Here is a 20,921-nt window from a genome sequence, read left to right as displayed (position 1 = left end):
AAAATAAAATGCTCTTATATTTTAGGCACACTGCAGCACCTAAGTAGGACAAAGATGGTGAGCCAATTACAAGTGGCATACACGTGTAACTACCAATCATGTGACCAGTTCAGGAGCTACAATATGTTGTGGCTCTAAGAAGGACATTAGTGGTGATTTTTAACACCTTTGCAGATAAACACATACGGCCAGATTACAAATGGGACACAAATCCTGCTGAAAACCCCCCATTTGCAAACATGAAGATTTTGATGGCTGTTTTTCTGTAGGCATCCTAATAAGATGCAAAAGGGGCCCGGAAAAAGAGAAAAGGCAACATGTATCATTGGTCCTTATACAAAGGTTTCTGCATAATAAGGAGTCTATCATAACCCTGTATAATGAGATAAGCAACTGTAGGAAGCTCTTTCTTCAATGATCCATACTGTCTCAGGTAGACAGGCGGGCAGCACATGCTAAATATATATGTTTGTGACAGCGCCTTCATAGGTATCATCTGTTTGCTGGTCTTCAGGGACATTAAACACCAAAAATGTTATTGTTTAAAAGGATAGATAATCCCTTTGTTTACCATTCCCTAGTTTTTTTTATAATCAATACAGTTATATTAATATACTTTTTACCTCTGTGATTACCTTGTATTTAAGCCTCTGCAGATTGCCCCCTTATCTCAGATCTTTTGACAGACTTGCATTTGAACCAATCAGTGCCCTCTCATAAATAACTCCACGGGCGTGAGCACATTGTTATCTATATGGCACACATGAACTAACGCCCGCTAACTGTGACAAACTATGAAATGCATTCAGATAAGAGACAGCCTTTAAGGACTTAGCATATGAGCCTACCTAGGTTTAGCTTTTAACTAAGAATACCAAGAGAACACAACTTTGGGTGTCAATGGGCTGCTTAGGAGTTGCAAATCCTTGCATTTCTGCTCTTGTCTATGGAAGTGAACAGGTTAACGGCTTCATAAATAAAAAACCTATACGGGATCAATTCATATAAATAATAAAATCTGCAAACTAAAATTATTTTTAGAAGTGTCCAAATAAATTAACGATAGGGATTTTATATATGCATAAGTCTAACACAGTAACATTTGTACAATAAATAAATATATATATAAAAAATCACCTAGCTGTAAATACTAACAGTTGAATTATTAAGAGCAAGTTCACATAATACCCTGATGGTAATAAAAAAAAAATGTTTACTAGTAACCTAGAGAAGCAAGATAATAAAATAGCCGAATATAAGTTACTATACTTACAACTGCCCATTTTTTTCAGTATAAAAGCTGACAGATTTTATAGTGGCAACGACAACTATCATGCAAAGAGTTACTGGAACAAACAACATGATAACATGCCGAGCACCATATTTAAGTGTCAGCTCTTCTTCTTCGCTGTCTGTTGGTGCTTCCTGAATAGATTCTCTTGACCGTGATGTCTGGCCATTAGATGTCTCCCCGACCCCCTGTGTGCTAGTAGCATTTTGTTGCTTCTGTAAGAAAAGGAGGACAAAATGAAACTTTGTAACAAACACACACATCATACTAACAAAAATACTAATATTAAAATAGCACAACTTATAAAATTTTGGGCTAGATTATAAGTGAAGAGCTATATTATTGTGCGCACGTAAACAGGCACATTCACCCGTTTGACGGCACGTGATAATTAACCAGCCATTACAAGTGGCTGGTTTTAGCTACCGCGAGCTAGCGGTAGCAATCAGCGCTTATAAAATTAACCAGAGATCAGATCTTTTAATTTTATAAATAGGCCCCAAATGCCCCCAAAATACAGCCTAGTGTATTTTATTTAAAAAAAAAAAAAAAAAAAAAGATAGCAGCATCTTTATTTTTTAATACAGTTACTGCACAAGGCAGTATTTTGGGGCTAAAGTTGGTGGGAGTAGGGTGTTAGAAAAAAAAAAAACAGCACTGAAAAGTGCCTTTACATTGAGGTCAAAGGGAACTGTGTGTTCCCAGTAAATATATATGTATATGCTTATAAATAGCAGAATACACACACATATTAACACATAAATATATATGTATCTATATCTTATACATATATATTTAAGTTTGCTGGCATCACTGCGCTACCTAGCCCTTCACTTAACGATGTTCTGATGCCGTCTCTGCCGGCATGAGAACGAGGCTCCCATAAGAGCCTAAAGAAGTGCGCTCTCAAGAGTGCGATGCTTCCCAGCAATGCGAACGCGAGGTCGCGTTCACATTGCTGAAAACTTGCAATACCAGCGCACATTAGCGTGCGCTGGTATTACACAGTGCAGCGCTAATACCGATTTCATGAAAGTTATATTTAGTGCTCCACTTGTAATCAGTCCCTTTATTTTCAAGTGTTTGTATTTTGTAGGACAATTTTAAAAGGACAGATAAAAAAACAACAAGGTAATGTCCTGCTCTGGCAAGTATTGCAGCTCCGGAGCAATCACTGGCAACGCCTTGCTCAGGAGCAGTAACGCTTGCATTTCCTGAGTAGGACTTTAATGTCTAAAGGTCAGTAATGCAAAAATTACACAATCTTACAAAGGATATGATATATTTTATATTAGAATGTTCCTTTAAAATATTGTAGCAAACACTCATAATAAGAAATGATCAAACACACTGATGATCATAAGTCATGCAAAATGAAGTTTTTACATTACTTAAACTAGCAGTTATCGCGTCGGAAATAAAAGAATTTAATGTTTAATAAAAACATGGTGTTGGTTTTATATAATGTTGATGACCACTAAAAAAACACATTATCAGAGAGGCACTGATTCAGTTACCTTTAATAGATAAGTGTCAGATCTAGATGGCCTGTTGCTAAGTACTTTGCCACTGAAAAACTTTCTTTTCACCTGATACATATCTGACTTCCATTTAATAATAAAAAAAAAAAAAAAAAAAGGCCTGACAAAACCCTAACGTAGCGATTCTTGTTTTTGTACAGTCAAAAGCATAACTAGACCTTATTTCATCCCAGGGCAAAGCTATGATGGAGCCCACCAGTTCAACAGTGTCCTTTCTGTATGCAATAAGAAGATATTCTACATATCAAATTTTGTAATTGCGAGTCTTGTTTATGGGGAGGGGGGCACACAGAGAAGCCAGATATGATGCAGGTGGTGCCCTGCCCTCACTAGGCCCTTGTGTTATGATGCCATCCCTGTTTAGAGTTGTGGGTCCAGTCTCAAGACCGGCTTGGCCTACCAGGACATTTTCTGCTGGGCCACAGCAGCTTAGGCTTGCCAGCTACAATTCATTGGGGTGGTGCTGATGGTGAGGCAATGCAGTTTAATCACCTCTTGTTTCTTCTATGAACTATACATATTAAGGTCATAAAGTAGTAGCCCTCCTTTGAATGGTTTCTAGAGTCTAGTCAAGTTACACTGTTCTGATTGTCTTCTCTAGATCACACTTTGGACAATCATTTTCACAATGTGAAAGGGAGCCACGGATACAATTTAGATTGCCTATATAACAACAATCTGCCATTTTTTTAATACAAACTAATATAATTTAATTCAGAAAAAAAATATATAGGGAAAGGAGTATCCTAGTAATCCCCTTGAGAAAAATAGTGTGGGTGTTCTATGGACTTTTTACTCCCAGTCCGACCCTGGTTGAAACCTCTGAGACCCTTATAATTATGTCCTGCGGTACATTAAACTTTAAAAACATTTTTCCCCCCACAAATAATGGTAACTTAAAGCTCTGTATTTAAGAAACACCCAGCTCAGAAATATCCATTTAAATAAAAAAATTAACATTACTGTATTTTCATAGGAATCTAATGAAAAAGAATCATTCTTTTTTTTGCCAGGGATGGATTTATTCAAGATAAGTAAAAAAATACCTTTACTTATTAAAGGGATTTGAAAACCAAAAATTTATTTTGTGATTCAGACAGAGCAAACCATTTTAAAAATGTTTCCAATTCAGTTCTATTATCAAATTTGCTTCTTTCCCATGATGTTCTGTGTTGAAGAAATACCTATGTATGCATCTGGAGCACTATATAGCAGGAAATTGTGCTGCCATCTAGTGCTCTTGCAAAACTGATGCCATATAGTGCACCAGAAATGGTCCGGCTGCTAAGCATATGCCCTGCTCTTTAACAAAAGATACAAAGAGAATGAAGAAATATTGATAATAGAAGTAAATTAGAAAGTTGTTTAAAATCACATGCTCTATCTGAATCACGAAATAATAGTTTGGGGTTTGATGTCCCTTTAATGATTGCAAGCTCTGGGTTATTGTACGTACCCTGTGATTTTCTACATCCATTTCTGCAGGAGTTTGTATCCCATCTTGGTAGGATGTAAGAGGTGGGCTTTGCGATGCAATTAGTGAAGTTCTTTCATTGCATTCATCTTCCTCACTATCTGAACTATTCATGAATGTTATCATATCCAGACAGAGACGAACCTATTGATAAATAATGGTAAATGCATATTAATATTTCATGTTCACTGTTCATCCACTCCTCGTCCTCTGACTCCCTGGGAAGTTAGGTGGCAGAAGAGGTGGGAAGCTGTTTAGACCTATGTCCCAACATTATCTGTTAATGGAAGGGGCATTGCCCATAGACAAGGCAGCCCATCAACTGAAATGGGAAGACACACTGCACACTTCTTTTCCTTCACAGATATGGGCTAGAGCATTTGACCTTAACTCCAAAGCCATCCATTGCACAATTCTATTTAAAACATTCTACAAATTATTGTCACATTGGTACTTTGTTCCCACAAGATTGTTTAAGCTGCGTCTAATTATTTCACCTCTGTGCCGGAGGTCTTTCGGCCTTCCGGATGATTCCCTTCATATTTGGTGGGGATGCCCTAAAATTAAGTTATTACGGAACAGGGTCTTTGCGACTTTGTCGAAATTGGGCATCCAGAGTCTTAAGACTCCCCAGAAACTGCCCTTCTCCACTTAGGACTTCATCCTCTCCCCAAATATCAAAGCTACTTATGTATTTACTTTTTCACCGCCACAAAACTTGCTATTGCTAGATCCTGGAAAAAAGATGGGCCCCCTGAGTGGGCAGCCCTATTTAAACCTCATTGGCAACCCGCAGTTTCTATGTGATAAAAAAATAAATATAATATATAAAATATTGAGGCATTGTGCAATACCCTCTGCTAAGCCCTCTCTGCATCTGCCAGTGATGGTGCCGATCGTTGGTGGCGTGGAAGGGATAGGAGGGAGGGAGGAGGGTTTGATTCAGACCATCGTTGGAGGAGGCATCAGAGGTCCATGTGAGGTCCAGGAGCGGGTGGGAACGATACATCAAAATTTTAGTCAGTGGGAAAGAGGGAGAGGGCAATAAAAGTTGGAAAAGGGATCTGGGAGGGGGTAGGGTATTGAGGGGGGGCAGCTACAATACAGAAAAAAATGGTATATTAAATAAATAAAAAATAAAAAAAGCCAGACAGCTGCCAGTACCTAAGATGGACGCAAATAGGTAGAGGGTTAGAGAGCTGTTGGGGGTGGGGGGAAGTCCGGGAGGTTGGGGTGTAAGGGGGGATGCTACACTGCAGAAACTATATTTTAGTAGACTTTCTGCCAGTATTTAAGTGGGGGTGACCATTATGGGGAGGGAAGAAAGCTGTTTGAGAGGGATTAGGGAGGGATCAGGGGGTGTGATGTGTCAGATGGGAGGGTAATCTATACACTAAAGCTACAATTAACCCTACAAGCTACCTAATATTACCCTTCACTGCTGAGCATCATACAAGTGTGGTGCGCAGCTGCATTTAGCGGCCTTCTAATTACTAAAAAGCAATGAAAAAGCCATATATGTCTGCTATTTATGAACAAAGCGGATCCCAGAAAAGCATTTACAACCATTTGTGCCATAATTGCACAAGTTGTTTGTAAATAATTTCAGTAAGAAACCTTAAGTTTGTGAAAAAGATAACATTTTTTTTTATTTGATCGCATTTGGCGGTGAAATGGTGGCATAAAATATACCAAAATGGGCCTAGATCAATACTTTGGCTTGTCTACTAAAACAAAATATATACATGTGAAGCGTTATTCAGGGATTCCTGACAGATATCAGTGTTACAATGTAACAATCGCTAATTTTGAAGAAAAAAAAATGGTTTGGAAATAGCAAAGTGCTCCTTGTACTAATAACTTGCAAAAAAAGTAAAGAACGTGTAAACATTAGGTATTTCTAAACTCAGGACAAAATTTAGAAACTATTTAGCATGGTTTTTTTTTGGTGGTTGTAGATGCATAGGAGATTTTGGGGGTCAAAGTCAAAATAGTGTGTTTTTTTTCAATGTTTTCATCATATTTTATAATTTTTTATAGTAAATTATATGACATGATGAAAATAATGGTATCTTTAGAAAGTCCATTTAATGGCGAGAAAAACGGTATATACAGGGAGTGCAGAATTATTAGGCAAATGAGTATTTTGACCACATCATCCTCTTTATGCATGTTGTCTTACTCCAAGCTGTATAGGCTCGAAAGCCTACTACCAATTAAGCATATTAGGTGATGTGCATCTCTGTAATGAGAAGGGGTGTGGTCTAATGACATCAACACCCTATATCAGGTGTGCATAATTATTAGGCAACTTCCTTTCCTTTGGCAAAATGGGTCAAAAGAAGGACTTGACAGGCTCAGAAAAGTCAAAAATAGTGAGATATCTTGCAGAGGGATGCAGCACTCTTAAAATTGCAAAGCTTCTGAAGCGTGATCATCGAACAATCAAGCGTTTCATTCAAAATAGTCAACAGAGTCGCAAGAAGCATGTGGAAAAACCAAGGCGCAAAATAACTGCCCATGAACTGAGAAAAGTCAAGCGTGCAGCTGCCAAGATGCCACTTGCCACCAGTTTGGCCATATTTCAGAGCTGCAACATCACTGGAGTGCCCAAAAGCACAAGGTGTGCAATACTCAGAGACATGGCCAAGGTAAGAAAGGCTGAAAGACGACCACCACTGAACAAGACACACAAGCTGAAACGTCAAGACTGGGCCAAGAAATATCTCAAGACTGATTTTTCTAAGGTTTTATGGACTGATGAAATGAGAGTGAGTCTTGATGGGCCAGATGGATGGGCCCGTGGCTGGATTGGTAAAGGGCAGAGAGCTCCAGTCCGACTCAGACGCCAGCAAGGTGGAGGTGGAGTACTGGTTTGGGCTGGTATCATCAAAGATGAGCTTGTGGGGCCTTTTCGGGTTGAGGATGGAGTCAAGCTCAACTCCCAGTCCTACTGCCAGTTTCTGGAAGACACCTTCTTCAAGCAGTGGTACAGGAAGAAGTCTGCATCCTTCAAGAAAAACATGATTTTCATGCAGGACAATGCTCCATCACACGCGTCCAAGTACTCCACAGCGTGGCTGGCAAGAAAGGGTATAAAAGAAGAAAATCTAATGACATGGCCTCCTTGTTCACCTGATCTGAACCCCATTGAGAACCTGTGGTCCATCATCAAATGTGAGATTTACAAGGAGGGAAAACAGTACACCTCTCTGAACAGTGTCTGGGAGGCTGTGGTTGCTGCTGCACGCAATGTTGATGGTGAACAGATCAAAACACTGACAGAATCCATGGATGGCAGGCTTTTGAGTGTCCTTGCAAAGAAAGGTGGCTATATTTGTCACTGATTTGTTTTTGTTTTGTTTTTGAATGTCAGAAATGTATATTTGTGAATGTTGAGGTGTTATATTGGTTTCACTGGTAAAAATAAATAATTGAAATGGGTATATATTTGTTTTTTGTTAAGTTGCCTAATAATTATGCACAGTAATAGTCACCTGCACACACAGATATCCCCCTAAAATAGCTATAACTAAAAACAAACTAAAAACTACTTCCAAAACTATTCAGCTTTGATATTAATGAGTTTTTTGGGTTCATTGAGAACATGGTTGTTGTTCAATAATAAAATTAATCCTCAAAAATACAACTTGCCTAATAATTCTGCACTCCCTGTAATATGTATGGGTACAGTAAATGAGTAAGAGGAAAATTACAACTAAACACAAACACAGCAGAAATGCAAAAATAGCCCTTGTCTCTAATGGTAAGAAAATTGAAAACTGGTCTTGTCATCACTAAGGGGTTAAAATGACATGCCCTATATGAATCATGAAAGTTTATTTTTGACTAGACTGTCCCTTTAAATCACTTTAGTAAATCAAGATAGTTTGAACAACTTACCTCAGAAAGTGCTCAAAGCTGTGACTTATAACATACAAAACAGTGCCTACTAAACCAATTGCATGCAATTTAAAAATTACATTTCTATACCATAACTTTAAACTAGGGAATAAGTTACCAAGTACCAAGCCCTTTTGTCCTTAAATATACTCTATCGCTGCATCTCCTTAAATTGACAACACACTGGTGTATACTGGGATATATTTCACAATGTATAAAGGCAAAGCCTTAGGATCTTGAAGTTGAAATTCTTGAGTTAGTAACGAAACCAGAAAAAAAAAATAATGAATACAATATATTTGAGTTCTTTTTCTCAGAAATAAGAGGTCCTATATATGTATACGGAACAGCCCAGCTTCCTGTTTTTATCATCTATTACTATGTTTTTCTTAACACCTTGTTTGAACACTCAGAACAAGGTATATTAAAGTGAACCAGCTTTTCTACTGATTTTAAATTTAGCAGTCAAAATGTTTGTTAGGATGTTTTTTTAACTCATATCATTTTTAGAGCCACAGAAAAATGCTTTCCTAGAATTTTGAAGAATCTTTTAAAAAGATTATGGATCGAGTCTAAGTCGTGCTATGAAATTTTAAAGATCAAACAGAAACAAAAGGCAGGATATTTTTTTTTTACTCACAAAAGCCGCTTTTCAGTGAAACAGTTCCTTCTTGATCATAAGATATATCACATGTGTCCTCATGTGTACATAGAAGAATTAATTCATTAATTTAAATTGTGTAGCTTGGTATGGTGCAAAATGTATAACTACTCCAAAAAAAAAAAAAAAAAGATTCACAAAGTGTATATAAGTAATATTTTATAGAGTATTAGAAGCCTACATATTTCAGTGAATTTGATACGAGTGGATTGCATTGTAGAACATAAAGCACAAATCATGCTTTCAAAAGCACATTGGACAAATGTTTATGATATATATTATGCAAAGGACAAAAAAGGACCTGAGTTTAAAAAGAAAATTTAAATCTATGCTCTAATACCATATATTGTGAAAACAAGTTTAGTTTACAAAACAATTATAATGCAAGTGAAAACCCAGCACAGAATCTTTTGATGTGGAACACATTATAAAATCCCAGAAGGACTCCATTTTTTCACCATATCAAAATTCTAATAATGTTTTCAAAGTTTCTAGGTTTCACATCCTTTATCCTCTTGTTTTCTACAGCTCAATGGTAGAGATCCTCATAACTAGCCCTATTTGAGAGGGACAGTCTGTAATACCGAGCTCTGTCCATCCACCTTCTCTTACTACACTGACCAATACCATTTGTAGGTAATATGTAACACCATTATATATACCATAATGCAGAGACAAGCATCCATTTATTTCTTTCTTGTGCGACAACATCTCATACTGATGAGAAATGATCCAGTAATGACCCAAATATGCAATTATTATATTGTTTAATTTAAGTTAAAGGGACATTAAACCCAATTTTTTTCTTTCATGATTCAGATAGAGAATACAATTTTAACCCCTTAACAACCAAGGACGTACGCCACACGTCCTCAAAAAAAATACACTTAATGACCGAGGACGTGTGGCGTACGTCCTTGGTCTGGAAAGCAGCTGGAAGCGATCCTGCTCGCTTCCAGCTGCTTTCCGGTTATTGCAGTGATGCCTCGATATGGAGGCATCCTGCAATAACCCCCCTTGGCCATCCGATGCAGAGAGAGCCACTCTGTGGCCCTCTCTGCACCGGACATCGATGGCCGGTATCGTTGGTGGGTGGGAGCTTACGTGGGAGGCGGGTGGGCGGCCATCGATGTTGTGTATGGAGTGGAGGGGGGCGGGATCGGGGGCGGGACCCACGGGAGCGCGCACGGGAGCGCGCGCGTGCACGGGGGTTGGAGGGCGGGCGCATGCACGGGGCAGGAGCGGGTGGGAACCGCTACACTACAGAAAAACATAGTAAAAAGTATTAAAAAAAAATAAAGTTTAAACTTTAAAAAATATACCCGGTAATCTAAGGGATCTGGAAGGGGTGGGGGGTTGGTCTTGGTGGGGGGGAAAGCTACACTACAGAAAATTGCTTTTTTTTTTTAATAAAATGGCAAATTTTTTGCAAAACTGGGTACTGGCAGACAGCTGCCAGTACCCAAGATGGCGCCCATTAAGGCAGAGGGGAAGGGTTAGAGAGCTGTTAGGTGGGGGATCAGTGAGGTTGGGGTCTAAGGGGGGATCATACACATCAGCATATGTAAATATGCTTTTGTTTTTGTTTTTTAAATGGCCAAATACCTTTTATTTTAGTTCTGCCAGTACTTAAGATGGCGGGGACAATTGTGGGGTGGGGGAGGGAAGAGAGCTGTTTGGGAGGGATCAGGGGGTCTGATGTTTCAGGTGGGAGGCTGAGCTCTACACTAAAGATAAAATTAACCCTGCAAGCTCCCTACAAGCTACATAATTAACCCCTTCACTGCTAGCCATAATACACGTGTGATGCGCAGCGGCATTTAGAGGCCTTCTAATTACCAAAAAGCAATGCCAAAGCCATATATGTCTGCTATTTCTGAACAAAGGGGATCCCAGAGAAGCATTTACAACCATTTGTGCCATAATTGCACAAGCTGTTTGTAAATAATTTCAGTGAGAAACCTAAAATTGAGAAAAATTTAACTTTTTTTTTAACTTGATCGCATTTGGCGGTGAAATGGTGGCATAAAATATACCAAAATTGGCCTAGATCAATACTTGGGGTTGTCTACTACACTACACTAAAGCTAAAACTATCCCAAAAAGCTCCCTACATGCTCCCTAATTAACCCCTTCACTGCTGGGCATAATACACGTGTGGTGCGCAGTGGCATTTAGCGGCCTTCTAATTACCAAAAAGCAACGCCAAAGTCATATATGTCTGCTATTTCTGAACAAAGGGGATCCCAGATAAGAATTTACAACAATTTATGCCATAATTGCACAAGCTGTTTGTAAATAATTTAAGTTAGAAACCAAAAGTTTGTGAAAAAATTTGTGAAAAGTGAACGATTTTTTGTATTTGATTGCATTTGGCGGTGAAATGGTGGCATGAAATATACCAAAATGGGCCTAGATCAATACTTTGGGTTGTCTACTAAAAAAAAATATATACATGTCAATGGATATTCAGAGATTCCTGAAAGATATCAGTGTTCTAATGTAACTAGCGCTAATTTTGAAAAGAAATGGTTTGGAAATAGCAAAGTGCTACTTGTATTTATGGCCCTATAACTTACAAAAAAAGCAAAGAACATGTAAACATTGGGTATTTCTAAATTCAGGACAAAATTTAGAAACTATTTAGCATGGGTGTTTTTTTGTGGTTGTAGATGTGTAACAAATTTTGGGGGTCAAAGTTAGAAAAAGTGTGTTTTTTTCCATTTTTTCCTCATATTTTATAATTTTTTTTATAGTAAATTATAAGATATGATGAAAATAATGGTATCTTTAGAAAGTCCATTTAATGGCGAGAAAAACGGCATATAATATGTGTGGGTACAGTAAATGAGTAAGAGGGAAATTACAGCTAAACACAAACACCTCAAAAATGTAAAAATAGCCTTGGTCCCAAACGGACAGAAAATGGAAAAGTGCTGTGGTCATTAAGGGGTTAAACATTCCAATTTATTTATTTTATCTAATTTGTTTCATTCTTTAGATATCCTTTGTTTAAGAAATAGAAATGCACATGGGTGAGCCAATCACACGAGGCATCTATGTGCAGCCACAAATCGTCAGCTTCTGAGCCTATCTAGATATGCTTTTCGGCAATGATTATCAAGAGAATGATGCAAATTAGACAATAGAAGTAAATTAGAAAGTTGCTTAAAATTGCATGCTCTATCTAAGTCATGAAAGGAAACAAATAGGTTTAATGTCCCTTTAATACAATTTTATATATTAATAATGAATTTACAAAGCATAACATTACTTTTCTACAATTTAGTATATTTTTAAATCATGTACCTATCATGTGTCCTTGGTTGTATTCTGCCACGTGTCAGTGTCCTTTTAAGAGATCTATATACATCTGAATTTATTTTTGCTGTAAACTGCATCTTTGTGGTTAGTCCCTTAAAGGGACATGAAACCCAAAATCTTTCTTTCATTATTCACATAGACCATACAGTTTTCCAGATTATTATCAAATTTTCTTCATTCTCTTTGTATCCTTTGTTGAAGGAGCAGCAATGCACTACTGTGAGCTAAACACATTGTGTGAGCCAATGACAAAAGGCATACGTGCAGCCACCTTTTTTTTGTTTAAAATTCTGAATATTAGTTAACATTTACATTTGTTTTTCGTCAAGTAAAGTAAATGTTACTGTCAGTGTCACCTGTAGATTAAATACATATAGTGTGGTGGGGAGCACCCCAATGTGCTATATGTATTTAACCTTTAAGACATAATGTAAGGAAAACGAATATATACTAATGAATTTTGTTAGTATATAGACGATATTCTTCAAACTAATTAGAGCATTCATTTGGATACTTGTTTCATTAAAATTAAACAAATATACATTTCTTTCATGTAATTAACAAGAGTCCATGAGCTAGTGACGTATGGGATATACATTCCTACCAGGAGGGGCAAAGTTTCCCAAACCTTAAAATGCCTATAAATACACCCCTCACCACACCCACAAATCAGTTTTTACAAACTTTGCCTCCAAGGGAGGTGGTGAAGTAAGTTTGTGCTAGATTCTACGTTGATATGCGCTCCGCAGCAAGTTGGAGCCCGGTTTTCCTCTCAGCGTGCAGTGAATGTCAGAGGGATGTGAGGAGAGTATTGCCTATTGAATGCAGTGATCTCCTTCTACGGGGTCTATTTCATAAGGTTCTCTGTTATCGGTCGTAGAGATTCATCTCTTACCTCCCTTTTCAGATCGACGATATACTCTTATATTTACCATTTCCTCTACTGATTCTCGTTTCAGTACTGGTTTGGCTTTCTACAAACATGTAGATGAGTGTCCTGGGGTAAGTAAGTCTTATTTTCTGTGACACTCTAAGCTATGGTTGGGCACTTTATTTATAAAGTTCTAAATATATGTATTCAAACATTTATTTGCCTTGACTCAGAATGTTCAACTTTCCTTATTTCCAGACAGTCAGTTTCATATTTGGGATTATGCTTTAAATTATCATATTTTTTCTTACCTCAAAAATTTGTCTTTTTTCCCTGTGGGCTGTTAGGCTCGCGGGGGCTGAAAATGCTTCATTTTATTGCGTCATTCTTGGCGCGGACTTTCTTGGCGCAAAAATTCTTTTCCGTTTCCGGCGTCATACGTGTCGCCGGAAGTTGCGTCATTTTTGACGTTATTTTGCGCCAAAAATGTCGGCGTTCCGGATGTGGCGTCATTTTTGGCGCCAAAAGCATTTAGGCGCCAAATAATGTGGGCGTCTTATTTGGCGCCAAAAAATATGGGCGTCGCTTTTGTCTCCACATTATTTCAGTCTCATTTTTCATTTGCTTCTGGTTGCTAGAAGCTTGATGTTTGGCATTTTTTTCCCATTCCTGAAACTGTCTTATAAGGAATTTGATCTATTTTGCTTTATATGTTGTTTTTTCTCTTACATATTGCAAGATGTCTCACGTTGCATCTGAGACAGAAGATACTACAGGAAAACCACTGCCTGCTGGATCTACCAAAGCTAAGTGTATCTGCTGTAAACTTTTGGTAGCTATTCCTCCAGCTGTTGTTTGTAATAATTGTCATGACAAACTTGTTAAAGCAGATAATATTTCCTTTAGTGATGTACCATTGCCTGTTGCAGTTCCCTCAACATCTAAGGTGCAGAATGTTCCTGATAACATAAGAGATTTTGTTTCTGAATCCATAAAGAAGGCTTTGTCTGTTATTTCTCCTTCTAGTAAACGTAAAAAGTCTTTTAAATCTTCTCTCTCTACAGATGAATTTTTAAATGAACACCATCATTCTGATTCTTTGGACTCTTCTGGTTCAGAGGATTCTGTCTCAGAGATTGATGCTGATAAATCTTCATATTTATTTAAGATGGAATTTATTCGCTCTTTACTTAAAGAAGTACTAATTGCTTTAGAAATAGAGGATTCTAGTCCTCTTGATACTAATTCTATACGTTTGGATATGGTTTTTAAAGCTCCTGCGGTTATTCCAGAAGTCTTTCCTGTTCCTAATGCTATTTCTGCAGTAATTGCTAAGGAATGGGATAAATTGGGTAATTCATTTACTCCTTCTAAACGTTTTAAGCAATTATATCCTGTTCCGCCTGACAGGTTAGAATTTTGGGACAAAATCCCTAAAGTTGATGGGGCTATTTCTACCCTTGCTAAACGTACTACCATTCCTACGTCAGATGGTACATCGTTTAAGGATCCTTTAGATAGAAAAATTGAATCCTTTCTAAGAAAAGCTTATCTGTGTTCAGGTAATCTTCTTAGACCTGCTATATCATTGGCTGATGTTGCTGCAGCTTCAACTTTTTGGTTGGAAACTCTAGCGCAACAAGTAACAAATCGTGATTCTCATGATATTATTATTCTTCTCCAGCATGCTAATAATTTCATCTGTGATGCCATTTTTGATATTATTAGAGTTGATGTTAGATTTATGTCTCTGGCTATCTTAGCCAGAAGAGCTTTATGGCTTAAGACTTGGAATGCTGATATGGCTTCTAAATCAACTCTACTTTCCATTTCTTTCCAGGGAAACAAATTATTTGGTTCTCAGTTGGATTCTATTATTTCAACTGTTACTGGTGGGAAAGGAACTTTTTTACCACAGGATAAAAAGTCTAAAGGTAAAAACAGGGCTAACAATCGTTTTCGTTCCTTTCGTTTCAACAAAGAACAAAAGCCTGATCCTTCGTCCTCAGGAGCAGTTTCAGTTTGGAAACCATCTCCAGTCTGGAATAAATCCAAGCCTGCTAGAAAGGCAAAGCCTGCTTCTAAGTTCACATGAAGGTACGGCCCTCATTCCAGTTCAGCTGGTAGGGGGCAGGTTACGTTTTTTCAAAGAAATTTGGATCAATTCTGTTCACAATCTTTGGATTCAGAACATTGTTTCAGAAGGGTACAGAATTGGTTTCAAGATGAGACCTCCTGCAAAGAGATTTTTTCTTTCCCATGTCCCAGTAAATCCAGTGAAAGCTCAAGCATTTCTGAATTGTGTTTCAGATCTAGAGTTGGCTGGAGTAATTATGCCAGTTCCAGTTCCGGAACAGGGGATGGGGTTTTATTCAAATCTCTTCATTGTACCAAAGAAGGAGAATTCCTTCAGACCAGTTCTGGATCTAAAATTATAGAATCGTTATGTAAGGATACCAACGTTCAAGATGGTAACTGTAAGGACTATATTGCCTTTTGTTCAGCAAGGGAATTATATGTCCACAATAGATTTACAGGATGCATATCTGCATATTCCGATTCATCCAGATCATTATCAGTTCCTGAGATTCTCTTTTCTAGACAAGCATTACCAATTTGTGGCTCTACCGTTTGGCCTTGCTACAGCTCCAAGAATTTTCACAAAGATTCTCGGTGCCCTTCTGTCTGTAATCAGAGAACAGGGTATTGTGGTATTTCCTTATTTGGACGATATCTTGGTACTTGCTCCGTCTTTACATTTAGCAGAGTCTCATACGAATCGACTTGTGTTGTTTCTTCAAGATCATGGTTGGAGGATCAATTTACCAAAAAGTTCTTTGATTCCTCAAACAAGGGTAACCTTTCTGGGTTTCCAGATAGATTCAGTGTCCATGACTTTGTCTTTAACATACAAGAGACGTCTAAAATTGATTACAGCCTGTCGAAACCTTCAGTCTCAATCATTCCCTTCGGTAGCCTTATGCATGGAAATTCTAGGTCTTATGACTGCTGCATCGGACGCGATCCCCTTTGCTCGTTTTCACATGCGACCTCTTCAGCTCTGTATGCTGAACCAATGGTGCAGGGATTACACGAAGATATATCAATTAATATCTTTAAAACCGATTGTTCGGCACTCTCTAACGTGGTGGACAGATCACCATCGTTTAATTCAGGGGGCTTCTTTTGTTCTTCCGACCTGGACTGTAATTTCAACAGATGCAAGTCTCACAGGTTGGGGAGCTGTGTGGGGATCTCTGACGGCACAAGGAGTTTGGGAATCTCAGGAGGTGAGATTACCGATCAATATCTTGGAACTCCGTGCAGTTTTCAGAGCTCTTCAGTTTTGGCCTCTTCTGAAGAGAGAATCGTTCATTTGTTTTCAGACAGACAATGTCACAACTGTGGCATACATCAATCATCAAGGAGGGACTCACAGTCCTCTGGCTATGAAAGAAGTATCTCGAATTTTGGTTTGGGCGGAATCCAGCTCCTGTCTAATCTCTGCGGTTCATATCCCAGGTGTAGACAATTGGGAAGCGGATTATCTCAGTCGCCAAACGTTGCATCCGGGCGAATGGTCTCTTCACCCAGAGGTATTTCTTCAGATTGTTCAATTGTGGGGGCTCCCAGAGATAGATCTGATGGCCTCTCATCTAAACAAGAAACTTCCCAGGTATCTGTCCAGATCCCGGGATCCTCAGGCGGAGGCAGTGGATGCATTATCACTTCCTTGGAAGTATCATCCTGCCTATATCTTTCCGCCTCTAGTTCTTCTTCCAAGAGTAATCTCCAAGATTCTGAGGGAATGCTCGTTTGTTCTGCTAATAGCTCCGGCATGGCCTCACAGGTTTTGGTATGCGGATCTTGTCCGGATGGCATCTTGCCAGCCATGGACTCTTCCGTTAAGACCAGACCTTCTGTCACAAGGTCCTTTTTTCCATCCGGATCTGAAATCCTTAAATTTAAAGGTATGGAGATTGAACGCTTGATTCTTGGTCATAGAGGTTTCTCTGACTCCGTGATTAATACTATGTTACAGGCTCGTAAATCTGTATCTCGAGAGATATATTATAGAGTCTGGAAGACTTATATTTCTTGGTGTCTTTCTCATCATTTTTCTTGGCATTCTTTTAGAATACCGAGAATTTTACAGTTTCTTCAGGATGGTTTAGATAAGGGTTTGTCCGCAAGTTCTTTGAAAGGACAAATCTCTGCTCTTTCTGTTCTTTTTCACAGAAAGATTGCTATTCTTCCTGATATTCATTGTTTTGTACAAGCTTTGGTTCGTATAAAACCTGTCATTAAGTCAATTTCTCCTCATTGGAGTTTGAATTTGGTTCTGGGAGCTCTTCAAGCTCCTCCGTTTGAACCTATGCATTCATTGGACATTAAATTACTTTCTTGGAAAGTTTTGTTCCTTTTGGCCATCTCTTCTGCTAGAAGAGTTTCTGAATTATCTGCTCTTTCGTGTGAGTCTCCTTTTCTGATTTTTCATCAGGATAAGGCGGTGTTGCGAACTTCTTTTGAATTTTTACCTAAAGTTGTGAATTCCAACAACATTAGTAGAGAAATTGTGGTTCCTTCATTATGTCCTAATCCTAAGAATTCTAAGGAGAAATCATTGCATTCTTTGGATGTTGTTAGAGCTTTGAAATATTATGTTGAAGCTACGAAATCTTTCCGTAAGACTTCTAGTCTATTTGTTATCTTTTCCGGTTCTAGGAAAGGCCAGAAAGCTTCTGCCATTTCTTTGGCATCTTGGTTGAAATCTTTAATTCATCTTGCCTATGTTGAGTCGGGTAAAATTCCGCCTCAAAGAATTACAGCTCATTCTACTAGGTCAGTATCTACTTCCTGGGCGTTTAGGAATGAAGCTTCGGTTGACCAGATCTGCAAAGCAGCAACTTGGTCCTCTTTGCATACTTTTACTAAATTCTACCATTTTGATGTATTTTCTTCTTCTGAAGCAGTTTTTGGTAGAAAAGTTCTTCAGGCAGCGGTTTCAGTTTGAATCTTCTGCTTATGTTTTTTGTTAAACTTTATTTTGGGTGTGGATTATTTTCAGCAGGAATTGGCTGTCTTTATTTTATCCCTCCCTCTCTAGTGACTCTTGTGTGGAAAGATCCACATCTTGGGTAGTCATTATCCCATACGTCACTAGCTCATGGACTCTTGTTAATTACATGAAAGAAAACATAATTTATGTAAGAACTTACCTGATAAATTCATTTCTTTCATATTAACAAGAGTCCATGAGGCCCACCCTTTTTTGTGGTGGTTATGATTTTTTTGTATAAAGCACAATTATTCCAATTCCTTATTTTATATGCTTCGCACTTTTTTTCTTATCACCCCACTTCTTGGCTATTCGTTAAACTGATTTGTGGGTGTGGTGAGGGGTGTATTTATAGGCATTTTAAGGTTTGGGAAACTTTGCCCCTCCTGGTAGGAATGTATATCCCATACGTCACTAGCTCATGGACTCTTGTTAATATGAAAGAAATGAATTTATCAGGTAAGTTCTTACATAAATTATGTTATATTCATCAGAAATGTGCTTTTTTTGACAAAACAAATACGCATCATTAATACTTTCACGAGATACGTTACAATTCATACACTTAAAAGGATATGAAACCCAACATTTCTCTTTCATGTATCAGATAGATTATACCATTTTAAACAACTTTCCAATGTACTTATATTATCAAATTTGGTTCATTCTCTTTGAATCCTTTGTTGAAGGTGCAGTATCGCACTACTGGGAGCTAGATGAACACAATGTGTGAGCCAATGACAAGAGGCATAAGTGCAACCACCAATCAGCAGCTAACTCCCAGTGATGCATTGCTGCTACTAAGCCTACCTAGGTATGTTTTTCAACAAAGGCTACCAAGATAAAGCAAATTAGATAGAGTTAAAATAGAAATCAGTTTAAAACTGCATGTTCTGTCTGAATCTTTCATTTAAACTTTTACAAAATTAGACAAGTGCATAAAAAATATATCTTAAAATGTGTTCCCTTGTTAAAAAAATTATAAATATCTATGATTTATTGAACATAACAGTACAACACTGAATTTTTATCTCCATTATCATCAACTGTGAACCTTTTATAACATTTGATGTTGTTTATGCAATGATGTTGTAATTTAAAGTTTAAAAATGTATGATTGTTTGCAGCTAAACATAGATCCCTACCAGTACTGATAATGATAAGTTGCATTAAAATTATAAAACAAACAAGCACTACAAAAAATTCTCTAGCAAAATTGACACCCCTCTGTTAGTGGTAGAGTCTAGTAAACTGGTAAATAAACTATAATTAAAATCGATAAATACAGAGCTGGATTTACAGATACAAATGCAGGTAAAAAATAAATAAATAAACCAGTAAACAAATAAAAACAAATAATAAAACATATGATATTTAAAGTATTAAGAGATACAGCCTGGAGCTTGGCAATAAACCCACTAGTTTACAAAACACTTCCTGCTTCCCTGCAAAACTGAACAAATGCCATTTATTCTGTAACCAGCTTCAACTACTCTCTAAACATCTGCAATATAAGCAACCGGTAACAGGGGAACATTATCTATTATTATCTAAGTGATTTCATCAGACCAAGACAATGTAGCAACATACTTACCAACAAGGAGGTTCCCACTTCTGCAAAACAGAAGATAAAGACCCTTAAAGGCCACCGTAGACAGATGCTGTTCAAGCCTCGTTTGGCAGAATTTTTTTTTTTGTAAAACTTTATTGTCAATAACAAATGGGATCTAATATTACTGTATTTGGTTCTGCGCCTGCAGCAACGAATACATATATAAGCAATTTTTATGTTGCATGACTGAGCTAGTAATTTAGAATGTTAAAGTATTATTTTTTTCTATTTTAAGATGCCGGTAGTTATTTGCATTTGTGAGATAATGGTCTGTAAACTGAACATATTACTAGAGATGCCTGAGCCTCGAATATCCAAACTTCTATTTATTGGGAAGTTAGAGAAGGTCCTGCAAACATTGCTGTAGTTTGAATGACAATTAATGTAGCAAATGTGAACTGCTGAGACACTGCTGCTTTAAAAGAGGACCGATATGAAAAATACAGGGTTCTTATATTGAAACAGTTTCAATACGTTTCTTTAAAAAGCGCTGGCATGTGTATTTTTCATAAGACCCCCTATATATGGTAACCAAAACCATGAACCATAGTTTACTCAGGACATCGTTCTAATTTATTTTAGTAGTTTTTAATCCAAAATGTAGCACAAAAGTTTCACCACAAAAATGTCCAAGTATAGTTTTAGATTGTAAATAATAAAGGAATTCAACACATTAACAAAGTGGAAAGAAAGAAAATGTGCACTATTATGTTAAAGAAATACAATTAATCCAAAATAGTCCAGATCTAGTATAGGTTTGCTAGGGGTCCAATATTACTGCACAATCCAGTATTTCTGCAGGCTGTCCATTAAAATACATAAAAAAATACTGGACCCATGCTCTGTGTAGTATGTGTACTTACTGGGGTAGGATTTTAGTTTTGTGCTTTGTATATCTGCAACTAAGTACCAGATTACGAGTTATGCAATATCGTTTTCGAGCAATATCGAATTTTCGCGGCCGTTTGAACGCAAATTAAAGCATTTATATAATAGGTATAAATATATATTTGTGCAAAATCCTTCAGATATACAGTACTGTGCAAAAGTCTTAGGCCACCATTAGATTTGTTTTAGCAAAGTTAATGACCATCCATATTTATTTTTCGGTCTCTTTATTAAGATACAAACAGAAAATACAGGAAATATGTACACAAAATATATATATATAAAAAAAAAATTTAG

The 20,921-nt window shown here is 37.5% G+C and overlaps 1 protein-coding gene across 1 annotated transcript in view; it reads right to left on the bottom strand.

Annotated features, from left to right (window-relative positions):
- The window catches only part of LOC128656850 (presenilin-2), a 46,724-nt gene extending 26,931 nt beyond the window's left edge, over nt 1-19,793 (bottom strand). Inside the window, exons 1-3 of the mRNA XM_053711016.1 lie at nt 19,719-19,793; nt 4,289-4,450; nt 1,274-1,506 (exon numbers count right to left, since the gene is read on the bottom strand). Of these exons, the coding sequence (XP_053566991.1) occupies nt 1,274-1,506; nt 4,289-4,432 (377 nt within the window). The 5' untranslated portion in view covers nt 4,433-4,450; nt 19,719-19,793. The remainder of the gene's footprint in view (nt 1-1,273; nt 1,507-4,288; nt 4,451-19,718) is intronic.
- Between the last annotated feature and the right edge of the window lie 1,128 nt (nt 19,794-20,921).

The sequence above is a fragment of the Bombina bombina genome, chromosome 4, assembly GCF_027579735.1.
Source record: "Bombina bombina isolate aBomBom1 chromosome 4, aBomBom1.pri, whole genome shotgun sequence".
Classification (NCBI taxonomy): Eukaryota; Metazoa; Chordata; class Amphibia; order Anura; family Bombinatoridae; genus Bombina; species Bombina bombina.
Note: the sequence above shows the minus strand (reverse complement) of the source record. Positions and strands in the feature narration are given on the sequence as shown.